The sequence below is a fragment of the Chiloscyllium plagiosum genome, chromosome 31 (genome assembly GCF_004010195.1).
Source record: "Chiloscyllium plagiosum isolate BGI_BamShark_2017 chromosome 31, ASM401019v2, whole genome shotgun sequence".
Classification (NCBI taxonomy): Eukaryota; Metazoa; Chordata; class Chondrichthyes; order Orectolobiformes; family Hemiscylliidae; genus Chiloscyllium; species Chiloscyllium plagiosum.
Window position 1 is genome coordinate 38,046,051 of NC_057740.1, and position 13,526 is coordinate 38,059,576.

Consider the following 13,526-nt stretch of genomic DNA (forward strand, 5'->3'; position numbering starts at 1 on the left):
CTCACAATTCCCACTGGGAATTTGTGACAATTTCCAAGCCTCAGCTCAAGGGTCAGGGCAGGGAAAACGTTTGGAACCTGCTCCCTGTGAGTCCCAACGTTGACTGGTCCTGTCGTCTTGAACGTACTCTGTGACAGAGCATTCACCGCTCTCTGGGTGAGAGAGCTCCACAGCTTTACAACCTTCTGAGCAGAGAGGTTGCTCCTCATCCCAGTTTGAAAAGGCCGATCTGCTAATCTAAGATGATGGCTGTAAATTCAAGCCTGTCCAGCCTCTTCGTATCCACCCTTCCCGGGCCTCCAAGATTACTCAATGAGATCATCCCTTGTTTTCCCAGTCTCCAGAGAATCTAGGACCAGTCTTCTCGATTACATCACCAGTCTAATCCTTGCATTTTCAATAAGGGTGGAACATGAATTTGATCATACATTTTTGATGATGTGGCATTTATTTTAGTCTTATAGCAACAACAGTTTACTGTTAAGCTTTTAACAGAAGGAAATGTTTATGGCGACTCATGCTATCAAATTGAGTTGAGCAGCAAACCAAAGATGGAGATACCAGGGCAGGTGACCAAAGCATGGTCAAATCGTTAGGTTTAAAGGAGCATCTTAAAAGTTAGGAGAGGACTACTGAATGGCCTGGACAGTGTGGATGTTGGGTAGATGTTTCCATTGGTAGAAAAGACGCAGAACTGAGGGCACAGCCCTGGAGTAAAGGAAAGACCTTTTCGAACGGAGATAAGGAGAAACTTCTTCAGCCAGAGAGTGGGGAATCTTTGGAATTCACTGCCACAGAAGGCTGTGGAGGCCAGGTCACTGAGTTTGTTTTATTTATTCACAGGATGATGGTGTCACTCTCTAGGCAGCATTTATTGCCCCTTCCTAATTGCCCAGAGGACAGTTGAGAGTAAACCACATTGCTGTTGGTCTGGAGTCACATGTGGGCCATACCAGGTAAGGATGGCAGATTCCTTTCCTCAAGGACATTAGTGAACCAGATGGATTTTTACAACAATTGACAATGATTATTAGGCTCTTAATTTTTTTATTGAATTCAAATTCCATCATCTGCCGTGGCAGGATTCGAACCTGGGTCCCCAGAACATTATCTGGGTTTCTGGATTAACTGTCCAACGACAATACCACAAGGCCATTGCCTGTCTCTGAGTATACTTAAGACTGAGATAGATAGGTTCTTGAGAATCAAGGGGAGAAACAGAAGAATGGGGTTGAGAAACTTATCAGCCATGTATGAATGGCGGAGCAGACTCGATGGGCTTAATGGCCTAATTACTGCTCCTACGTCTTATGGTCTTATTGGTGAAGAGGCAGAGATTTCATGATTGGAGCATCAGCTGCTGAAAGCAGAAAGGTGGAGCAATTACAAAGAGGCGTCTGCACAAGGCCAGAACTGGAGGAGCACAGGAGCCTGAAGGAGATAGGGAGGAGGTGAGATCATTTGAAAACAACGATGAGAAGCTAAAATTGAGACCACAACAGTGTAGGTCAGTGAGCACAGGGGAGATGGGTGAACAGGACTTGGAGCAGGTTAGAATGAAGGATTTTGAATGATGCCAAGTTTTGAGGGGCCAGTCTTTGGGATGGGGGGTGGCTCCCCTTCGAATCAGGTGTGAGAGCAGGGTGAGGAAGTAGTGTGTCTCCATGTGAGACATTGGCTAGTAGAAGAAATGCAGTTGTTGACAAGGATGGGAGATAATGTTGTGGAGTTTCCCAAAGAGGAGATTCCTGGTTTGGAAAGAATAGTCCACAGAATGATGCCGGCGAGCTGAGCAGGAATTTGTGACTGCTTTCATGGTGGGGCCCCGAGGACACAGCCCCTTAATGACAGGGACAATAATACTAGTCTTCAGAGGGGAGCAACTGAAATGACTTCATGTCTCAGGACTGCGAAACATGAAGACGGTTGAGATTGTTTACTTTGGAACAAGTTTGGTGAACATGTCATTGATGTTTTCAAGATTACAAGAACAATTAATAAGGGCTCTATAGCAGTGTGTACAAGTTAAAGATTAGTTCTGGCCCTGAAATGCACAATCTAAGCTGCCGATGACCCTTTCTGTGCAAGGTTAGCTCTATATACATTACTGCAGGAACAGCACTTTAAGAACTGTCTCGTTGGTTGTGAAGAGTTGGGGAACATCTGGAGCTGCAGAAAGGTGCTACCTAAAGACCGATTCTTTCTTTCTTTTATCAGCTGATGGCAGTGGGAAGTTCGGAAGGGGAGGTGATGGTCTAGTGGTATTATCGCTGGTCTGCTAATCCAGTGACCCAGGTAATGTCCTGGGGACCCCAGTTTGAATCCAGACATGGTCGAATTTGAATTCAATAAAAATCTGGAATTAAGAATTTAAGTGATGACCAAGAATCCTTTGTCAGGAAAAACCCATCTGGCTCACTAATGTCCTTTAGGGAAGGAAACAGCTGGTCCGACCTGCATGTGAGCCCAGACTGCAGCAATGTGGTCAACTCCTAAATGCCCTCTGGGCAATTAGGGATGGGCAATAAATGTTGGTCTAGCCAGTCATGCCCTCATCTCATACCTGAATAAAAAGATGGGGGAATAAAGCAACTCGTGCTCCTGCTCACCGAGTCTGACTGAATGTGGGCTGGCATCAATGACAAAGGTCAGTGGCTCTGGAACTTTTTCATCTTTGAGCCACTTTGGTTGGGCTCACAATCCTGTGGACACGCACCAATGTGACCCCACCCACGTTCCCCTTCAAACACAAATTGGGTTCTGTGGTTAGCACTGCCAGGTTCAATTTCAGCCTCTGTGTGGAGTTTGCACATTCTCCACGTGGCTGTGCGGATTTCCTCCAGGTGCTCCAGTTTACTCCCACAGTCCAAAAAGGTGAAGGTTCGGTCGGTTGGCCTTGCTAAATTGCCCGTAGTGACCAGGGTTGTGTATGTTAGCCATGGGAAATGTAGGGATAGGGTAGGGTGATATCTGTGTTGAATGCTCTTTAGAGAGTTGGTGTGGACTTATTGGGCCACAATGTAGGGACTCTAAAAGCAAAATCCCCTCGGTGTTACTGGGTTGGACAGTTGTGCTTTCTGATAAGATGCCAATAATGTGACGTCAGGTTCCAAGTTGCAGAGTTACGGCTTCATGTTGGACCCCGCGTTCAGCTGGTTCCTCTTCTTTGCTTCCTGTCCCACAAGTGTTGACAATCTGACCTCAGGGTTGTGTGGCGTGACTGTGTAATAAGTCTTGCTTTTGAAACGACACCATCCTCGCTGCTGCTCGTGCAGACTCGGGTTTCACACGCGGGAGCCAGTCCGGTCATGTCATGTCATGCAAGATGGCGATCTGTGTAACCGTTTGCCAACAACCCATCAACAGTGGGGTGGGGAGGGGTGGCAAAGAAAAACCCTGAATGAACGATTCATGAAACGACCAAAAATGGGAATGAACTTCCACAGTGGGGATGAAAGATTTACACACGTGTACACATCCACATGCACTGATTACATATAAACTCATCATCGTCCTAACAAAGTCAGAAGTCACACGACACTAGGTTATAGTCCAACAGGTTTATTCAAAATTGCAAAATTTCGGAGCACTGCTCCTTCATCCGGTGTAGTGGAGCAGTGCTGTGAAAGCTTGTGATTTTGAATAAACCTGTTGGACGATAACCTGGTGTCATGTGACTTTGTCCACCCCAGTTCAACACCAGCACCTCCATGTTACAGTCCTAACAGATCATAGAGCTGCTTGGTGGTTAGACAGAGAGAGAGAGATGTAGCATAGTGCTGGTTTAAGCTGAGGATCACCACACTTCAGGAGAGGCGAGAGGTTGAGAAGGAGAGTCCTTCATGGGCACCTCAGCCAGTGCGGGAATTGAACCCAAGTTGTTGATGTCTCTAACCAGCCATGCCCCAGGCCCCATACATATGCTCTTTCCTGTATTTGCAATGCAATTTTTCCCAAAATTTCATATGATCTTACTCATTCAGTTTCTGCAACCGTTATGCCCCTTTGGAACAGAGAGGGTTGGGGGAACTGGGGATGTGGAGGAGGAGACTGTTGAGGGCATGCAAACCCCACCCCCACATCGCTGCCAGCCCTGCTCAGGAGGGGTGAGGGGGAGGGTGCTGGCCTGTTCTCTCGCCCTTAGTCAGTGTTGTATATCTTTGACCATTTACTTGGCCAACAAGATGAGGCTTATAGACCATGCCCTGAGCTCTGAAGGGGGTGATATCCAGGCCTGAGTTAAAGTTCCAGCCTGCTGAGGGGTTAAAGATCTTTCTGTTTCTGCAAGTACGCCAAATAATCCAGAGGTACGCCAGCATACCTACCTACCTCCAAATATTGTGGGATCAAACTGAACCCCACAGATGTTAGATGGAAACTCCTTGACAACAGACCATCATTGGGAGAGCATGCAACTATCCCTGATGCTGGCAAAGTCACAATATTTGTGTACTTGGAAATTCTCCTTAGTGCCACGCCAATAAGGAGACAGAGTTGAATTAGTATAGCACCTGTCACACCAATGTGCTTTGCAACCAACTGAGTGCCTTTTTTGAAGTGTAGACAGTGACATAAAGCAGAAAGCTTTTTGTTCCCATATGGGAAGTGGGCATCGCTGGCTAGGCCAGCATTTATTGCCCAGAGGGCAGTGAACAGTGTCAACCACATTACTGTGGGTCTGGAGTCACATGTAGGCCAGACCAGGTAAGGATGGCAGATGTCCTTCCCTAAAAGGCATTAGCAATGCTAGATGGGTTTTTCCCACAATCAGTGATGGTGATATGATTGCCATTATGCCGCATATCTTATAAAGTTCCAGATTTGTTGAATGAATTCCAATTTCACCATGTGGCATGGTGCGATTCAATCCCATGTCCCAAGAACGTTAGCCTGGGGTTCCGGATCACGAACTCGGAGATATTACGAGGGCACCACCATCTTCCCCTGAATGCAGTTACCAGCATGTGCACAGCAAGATGTAGATGATTAATGAACAGATACTCTGTGCAGTGCTGTACTCCAGTGTCAAAGGTCAAACTACATTTCTGACTCTCTGCCCATTGCCTCACTGTTTCCAGTTGCTCCACTCAGTGTAGCAGCATCTGACCCCTCACCCTACCCCACCCCATGGCTGATATAGTGGGAACTAAAGTGTGATCATTCTGATGCACAATGGAGAGAGTAAATGCACTGGTTCACTTCGTTTCATGCTCTGATTATTTTGTTCTCTCCCCGAGCTGCTCTCCCCTGTATCTTCAATCCCTAACCTTCAGGGCCAGCCTGGAGTGTTGACAACCATAATCGTGACAACAGCAAGATGTAGATGATTAATGAACAGATACTCTGTGCAGTGTTCTCTCCCCGAGCTGCTCTCCCCTGTATCTTCAATCCCTAACCTTCAGGGCCAGCCTGGAGTGTTGACAACCATAATCGTGACAGGTTCAAACGAAAAACTTCTTCACTTTGTAAATAATTACACAGCCGGCTCTCTCTGCAGTGCACATCTGAAATTGGCCATGCTGTGTGTGTGTGTTAACGTTTGAAACTTATACTGTTCGGACGCTCTGCAGCTGGCTACACATGTGTCAGATGGAGGTGTGGAATGGAAGAGGACTTTGCCAGCTGATTAGAGTGGGCGCTGTTTCAAATCAGTTCAATCCAGTGATATATATTAGACTTCACTCCGCGCAGAGTCAGCTCATTGAGTCAGAGAGACGAAGGGAACCATAAAAGGCAAATTAGACTGATTATTATCGCAGTTGGTGCCTGTAGACACAAGCACATTCATTAGTGTAAGGCTGCTAAATAAACCGAAAACACTGGAATCTCTTCAGCAGGTCAACTTGCATTTTCCCCTGCAGAAGCTTCCTGACCTGCTGAGTATTTATAGCATATTCCGTTTTTATCGCCGATTGCTTGTTTATCTCATGCATAGGGTGTTCAGGTGTATAATTCTTTGAAATTTGTGTGACGGGTGGTTAAGAAGGTGTTTAGCATGCTTGCCTTCATTGCTCAGACCACTGAGTATGGGAATTGGGATGTCATGTTGAGGTTGTACAGGATTTTGGTGAGGCCACTTGTGAAGTACTCTGTGCAGTTCTGGTCACCCTGCGATAGGAAGGATATTATTATTAACTGGAGAGGATACAGAAAAGATTTACCAGGATGTTACAGGACTAGAGGGTTTGAGTTATAAGGATAGGGTCAGACTTTATTCACTGGAATGTAGGAGGCTGAGGGGTTACCTTATAGTGGTTTATAAAATCATGAAGGGCATGGATAAGCTGACTAGCAAAGGTCTTTTCCCAGGGTGGGGGAGTATTTTTAAGGTGAGTGGAAAAATATTTAAAGGGCCCTGAGGGGGCAACTTTTTCTTGCAGAGGGTGGTTTGTATGTGGAATAATCTGCCAGAGATGCAGATACAGTTACAACATCTAAATGACATTTAGACAGGCACATGAAGAGGAAACATTTAGAGGGATTTGGGCCAAATGCAGGCAAATGGAACTAGTTTAGTTAGAGAAACCTGGTTGGTGTGAATGAGTTGGACCAAAGGGTCTGTTTCTGTGCTATATGACTCTGGTATGACCCTCCTTCAGCCACTGGGCCTGAAAACGTTATCTCTGCTTGTCTCTCTGCAGATGCTGCCAGACCTGCTGAGTTTCTCCAGCAATTTCTGTTTTTGTTTCAGATCTCCAGCATCTGCAGGTCTTTATTTTTTTTCTCCATTCACAGACACTCAGTTAGGACCCAGATCCTAATTCCTTTCACAGGGAACCTTCTTCAGAGCATGTGCGGTGCCCTGTTGTGTGAGTGGAGAGTGTTCTCCTTCAGGCTTCAGCCCTGAGAGTGGGGAAAAAAAGACAGCTTTTCGTTTTTTTTTAAACATGCTGGACACTGTTCAAAGATGCTACTTTGATAAATGGGCGGTTTAAGCAACAGGTCTCCTCGGTGGATCTAACTTTGGAAGCTGTTGAGAGAAGTTTGGTCTTTGAAGCATCTGAGGTGACGTCAGTCAAAGCATTCTGTATATATTTGGATCTAGGGTTGCGAGTAATGATGGAGTGATGGAAACAGAGCAGAGGAGGAGGTGGTGGGAGGAAGAAGGAGTGGATATTACTCTTTGGAGGGTTCCAAAGCTGCATGTTAACAATCAAATGGTCAGAGGGATTGACTGACAATCTCAGAGTTTAGCCCTGGCTAAATTTCTCCGTAAAACCCAAACCAAACTTTCAGCAGTGGACTGTTCTGAGCTCTGGCTGATCGAGGCTTGGAAATATGTTTTAAAATGTTGAGTCACTACTTGGCAAGTGATCTCTCTCTCCTTTTTTTTGGAACTTAATTTAAATTAACTTTAATGTAACTTACACAGGGAGGAAGTGATTGAGGGTGGGAATGGGGAGAGGAGATTTTCAGCTTGGAGCTTAACCAGATGCAATGAATCCTAAAAAGGCATCAAATCGACCTGTGGTCCAGATAAGGAGCAGCTCAGAGATGGATTGGGATAGACAAGAACAGAAAAATGAGAACACATAAAAATGGATCAGAAATGTTGGAGTAATGGAGAAATCAAGCATTTATCCTCTGTCCAGTCCCTCAGCATTTGGTGACAGAGTGAGTGAAACGTGGTCCCTCACTCCCGTGGCTGAATAACAGGATTGTTGCACGTTACGTTGAGGTTGGTAGAGAGATGGGTAATCCAGTGGCTGTGAGAACATGCATTCAGATGGCAACTGGTGAAGTTCAGAAAATGTGGATTTGAAAGTTAGTCTCAATAGTGGTGGCCATGAAACTGTCGGAAATTGTCCAGGCCAACCTGACGGAGGCCGTTTAGCCCATTGAATCTGTGCCAGCCTCCTAAATGAGCAACATATCTTGTGCCATTCCCCTGCCTGTCTCCTGTAACCCTGCACGTTTTTTTCGTTTCAGAAAGTAAGCCATGAATGTCTTAATTAAACCCACCTCCACCACCCACTCAGGCTGTGAGCTCTGGACTAATCCCATCCACTTGTTGCTTGTGTCTCTATTGCTTTTTTTTTTAATGACCTTAAATCTGTTCCCTCTTGTCTTCAATGAGTCCATGAGTGGAGATAGATTTTTATCACCTATTCTGACCAGCAGCACATCATTCAAATTAATGATTTTATTCTTACATGAGATGTGGGTGTCACTGAAATTTGTTGCCCATCCCTAACTATTCTTGGACTGAGAGTCTTGCTGAGGCCATTGCAGAGGGCAGCTAAGGGTCAACCCCATTGCTGTTGGTCTGGAGTCGCATGGAGGTCAGACAAGGTGAGGATGGCAGATTTCTTTCTCTCAAGGGCATCAGCGAACCAGATGAGTTTTTGCAACAATTGACAATAGTTCAGGGCCACCATTATTGAGACTAGCTTTCAGATTCAGATATACTGAATTGTATATACATTCCATCCATTCCCATCCGAATGCATGTCCTCAGAGCCATTGGCTTAGTCATCCTGAGACTTAACCACCATCTTTCTACCAATCTCGATTTGATTTATCATCCTGCAAATCTATTCATAGGGACTAAGATTGAGAGTCTTGTTTACCATGTGACAGGATGTGGAGAGGTTGTGAGACTTACGGTGAAATATGTATTGACACATGTCACCATATGCCAGGAAGCATTGGTAAAAGAGGAACCTAACTGTCGGTCTGATTCTGGACTGTGTGGCTTTTCTCACTGAGATCTTGACAACTGAAGGACTTACAAAATCTCTAAGAAATGTTATTTTCTAGAACATTTTACAATGGACTTCAGATGTTGCGACTTAAAACACATTTCCGTGGCTAAAGGGAAAAGAATAATCTAATGCCTTTTTTATTTGAATAAACAATGAGGTGCAATATTCTTTAACTGGAGTTTTTAATGTCGATTTAGCAAACAGTGTTTTTAATTTTTAATTCCAGATTTTAATTTAAGTGGGTTTTTTTTGTTTAAAATTAGAAGGCATAGGAAGAAAAATATCTGTCAAAAGTCCTGGGGAAATAGGATCAAAACCAATTACTGTTTTGGACAAAGCTGTATTTTCAGCAGGGATTCAAATGCAATAAAACCAGAAATTTCTGGAGAAATTCAGCAGTTCTGGCAGCATCTGTGGAGAGAGAAACAGAGTTAATGTTTTGAGTCTAGTGACCCTTCTTCAGCCACTGATTTCTCTCTTCACAGATGCTGCCAGACCTGCTGAGTTTCTTCAGCAATTTCTGTTTTTGTTTCAGGTTTCCAGCATCTGCAGTTCTTTGTTTTATTGAAATGCATACCGTTCAGTTAAATGATAACTTACTGGGTATCATATATATGGAACATCACTTAAACTGCAAAATCATTCCACATTTTAATAAAATAAAATAATAAATTTAATGAAGTTTACATTTGAAACAATGAGACTATTTTTATAGGAGTGTTTTCAGTCCCTTACCTGTGGCTTTGATGAAAAAAGAAAGATTTGAATTTAAAGAGCACTGTTTTCATGTTCAAGACATTCCAAAGCACTTTACCACCAACACACTGCAATTTCGGTCACCGCTGTACTGTACGAAACATAGAAGACAATTCAACACAGCAAGATCCCACAAATAGCACCGTGACAATGACATGAAAGCAGAAAGTGCTAGAGAAATTCAGCAGCGTGTGGGAAGGACAATTTAAGGAGATATTTCAATATTTTAATATTCTTGTATGACTGTTCCCCGGAGGCTCTATGGCACTTCCGATCTTGCTTTCAGATTTTTGCTTTCATTATTGCTGTGTGAGAATAGCCAGGTAATGGATTTCTGTAATGATGGTCAGAGTGGCGGATAAATATCGGCCTGGATGCTGGAGGGAACTCCCCTACTCTTCTTCGGAACAGCACAGTGTGACCTTAAGCATAGGTCTAAGACAACAGACTGGACTGGGCTTCAGTTGACTATCTTATCCCTGAGCTGACACCTCCAGTGGTGCAGTTGGTGGCTGGTGTGTTAATGTCACTTTCCTGCTTGATCCTTTGTATCTCTCCATTCCTACACAATCGGTGGATACATTTAGTGATGTTAGAAACATAAAATCCTCTTTCCACATACTGTGAGGAAAGAGGTCATTTGGCCCATTGAATCAGCACCAACCCAGACCCACTCACACCCTATCCTCATAACACCACACTTACCATGGCTAACCCACTTCGCCTGCATATCTCTGTACACTATGGGCAACATAGCATGACCAGCACATCTTTGGACTGTGGGAGGAAACTGGAGCACCTGAGAAAACCCATGCAGAGAACATGCAAAGTCACCCAAGTCTGGGATCGAACCCGGGTCCCTAGCACTGTGGAGACAAAAGTGCTAACCACCATGCTACCCATGTTCAACCATGACCTAAAAGAAGACCAAAGTAAGCTCATAGAGCTGTTTGACTTCTTCATCCTCCAATCTTGTATGTTCTTACATTGCAGTTTGTTGGGATCTTGTGGTGCAGGAGTGTTGTCCGTACCTCTGGGCCAGAAGCCCTGGGTTTAAATTCTACTCCAGGACTTGATAGCCGCAGAGGTTACACCAAACAGATTGAAGGATTTACACACTGATACTCAATGGTGGGTGGGAAGAGTAGAGAGCAGCAGTTTCCACTCCACCCCATGCTAAAATACTCCACACACACACATGTTCTTGACATGTACAAGCATCACCTTCACTCTGAGGTACTAACACAGTAAACATTGACCAATAGGCCGGTGTTGTGTCCACACAAGCTCCATCCAGACATAGTTGCTGCTCGAATCACAGAATTATAGAATCATTCAGTCCAGAAGAGGCCCTTCATCCCATTGAATCTACACCAATGAAAGCTATAGTAAATCTACACTACTCCCAATTCCCACACTAGGCCCATGGTCACGAATGTTAGGCCATTTCAAGCCCTCATCCACGTAATTTTTAAAGATTGTGAGGTTTCCTACCTCAACTCCCCTCCTGTATCACTTCAGTCCTTTTCCCTGGAAGACTCCCCTTGTATACCTGCTGGGTAGCTTGAAACGCAGTCCAGGTTTGGCCAGCTCTGTGTGCTTGCCATCAGATTTCCCTTCTGCTGCGAGTTTCTGATAGATCTGGAATCTGTAAAAGCATTTCCCTGGTTCCTACTGTCACAGCAACAGGAACGGACTGAGCTGAAAATGTTTCCATTTGAGGAATCATTTAGTGTTCAGGAAAAATATTGTCTGAACCTTCTAGTGCTGAGGGAGGCATTAAGCCCACGTCATGTGTCAAACTCTGTCTCGTGTCAGGCGCCAAGCATAACACTGTGACTGGTTACACTGCCTGTAACGGGGAAAGACTGTCTCACTCTAATTGCTCCGTTGCTGTGGTAATTTGAGATTGGCAGTGATTTAATTTTCCTGCTTGAAAGCAGGGTAATCCTTGCTGCTCACCAAAGTCTTTTTAGGTAACATTTACACCACCACAATGTTTGGAAGCTGAAGAGCTGGTTCTTCAATCTCCCTTTCCTTTCTCATTATGTTTTACACTCATTCGCAGGATATGGGCACCACTGGCTGGGCCAGCATTTATTTCCCATCCCTAATTTCTCAGAGGCCAGTTGATCACATTGCTGTGGGTCTGGAGTCACATACAGATCAGACTGGGTAAGAATGGCAGGTTTCCTCCCTTAAAAGGACATGAATGGAAGAGATGGGTGTTTACAACAATTACCAGGAGCTACACGGTCGCTGTGAGGCCAGCTTTGTATTCCATACTAAATGGAAGCATTTGCCATAGTGGGATTCGGACTCTAGTCCTCAGGACATTAACCTGGGGCTCTGGGTTATTGACCTCATTCACACAGAACTCAAGAATGTGGCAAATCACCAGCACCATCTCAGAAACAATTAAGGATGGGCAACAAATTTTACTCTGGTCAGCCATTCCCCTGCCCCCCCTTCACAAACTCTATAGGGAACAAAACACAAAAAGCCTGACAATGAATCCCTGCAGTGTGGAAGCTGGGCATTCAGCCCACACCAACCCTCCAAACAGCATCCCACCCAGACCCACCCTTCCCTGTACCTCCCCATGACTAATCCACCTAGCCTGCATATCCCTGAAAACTATGGGGCAATTTAGCATGGCTAATCCACCGAACCTGCACATCCCTTGAATAGGGGAGGAAACCGGAACACCCAATGGAAACCCATACAGACACGGGGAGAATGTGCAAACTCCACACAGACAGTCACTCAAGGGCACAATTGAACCCAGGTCTTCGTGAGGCAGCAGTGTTAACTACTAGGCCACCATGCCGACTTACTTACACCTGGGACAGAAATTGTGGATCCAAATACCATGAAAAGTGAATGTAAAATCCAGCTGATACTCTCACTGAGATTCTGTGGAGTGCCGCAATGTCATAAGTGCCACCTTTTCACTTAGAGATTAAACTAGTGCCCCACCTGCCCTCTCAGTTGGGTGTGTAAGACCCCCCGGTGTGCTATTTTTAAGGAAAGCAGTTTTACTTAGTATCGGCAGCAGTGGTGGCAGTTCCCAGGTTGAGGACTCCTGGCTTTGGTAGACCTGGAATTGTCTGGAGGTGAGGCCTGCTGCGGTCTGGAGGTGAGGCCTGGCATGGTCTGGAGGTGAGGAGACATGAGGTCTGCAGATGCTGGAGATCAGAGTTGAGAATGTGTTGCTGGAAAAGCACAGCAGGTCAGGCAGCATCCGAGGAGTAGGAGAATCGATACTTCAGGCATTCCTGATGAAGGGCTCTTCGATTTTCCTACTCCTCAGATGCTGCTTGACCTACTCCTCAGATGCTGTGCTTTTCCAGCAACACACTCTTAACTATGGTCTGGAGATGAGGCCTGGTGTGGTCTGTTTGAAGGACTGGGTACACGAACAGGAAGGGTTTAGAGGGATATGGGTCATATGATGGCAAATGGAATTAGATTAATGAAGAATATCTGCTCGACATGGACGAGTTAGACTGAAGGGTCTGTCTCCATGCTGTACATCTCTATGACTCTATGATTGTAATGCTGAACTTTTTATTTCTTTACATTTTCTAATTTGTTCCCAAGGTTCTGTACCTAGATACCTTGTACCAAAAATGATGTGAAGGACTGTAATGCTGAACTTTATATTTTGTTTTCTAATTTATTCCTGAGATCCTGTAGCCGGGTTCTTTTGTACCTAAGATGGTGCCATAAGTGGTGTCTTTGTAAACTTTTCACTGCCCTCATTGAGTACATGTGACAATAAACCTGATTCTAATTCTAATTCTAACATTCATTGATCAAGCAACAGCACTAAAATAGATTACTTGGCCATATCACAGTTCTGCTTATGTGAGATTTCAGTGTACAAGTTAATTGACAATTGTAAGAACAGGATTGTGTTCCTTCTTACAGGAGTTTCCTCCAAGTCGGTTCCTTCTGAACAAAGTTTTGCTTGCGTTGACATCTATATTCCATTTCTTGAGAGTAGTTGGCAGTAATTGAAAGGCTTCTTTTGTTCTCCTTTCATTCGAGTGTCCTCCTTGA

The 13,526-nt window shown here is 44.8% G+C and overlaps 1 protein-coding gene across 7 annotated transcripts in view; it reads left to right on the forward strand.

Moving 5' to 3' along the window:
• arhgef18b (rho/rac guanine nucleotide exchange factor (GEF) 18b) overlaps positions 1–13,526 on the forward strand; it is a 202,642-nt gene that overhangs the window by 45,190 nt on the left and 143,926 nt on the right. Inside the window, exon 1 of one of the 7 annotated variants that reach the window (XM_043721415.1) lies at positions 2,608–2,647. The exons of the other annotated variants lie outside the window; for them this stretch is intronic. Coding sequence (XP_043577350.1) covers positions 2,623–2,647 — 25 coding nt within the window. The 5' untranslated portion in view covers positions 2,608–2,622. Of the gene's footprint in view, positions 1–2,607; positions 2,648–13,526 lie in introns of those variants that run through there. 7 annotated transcript variants of the gene reach the window in all.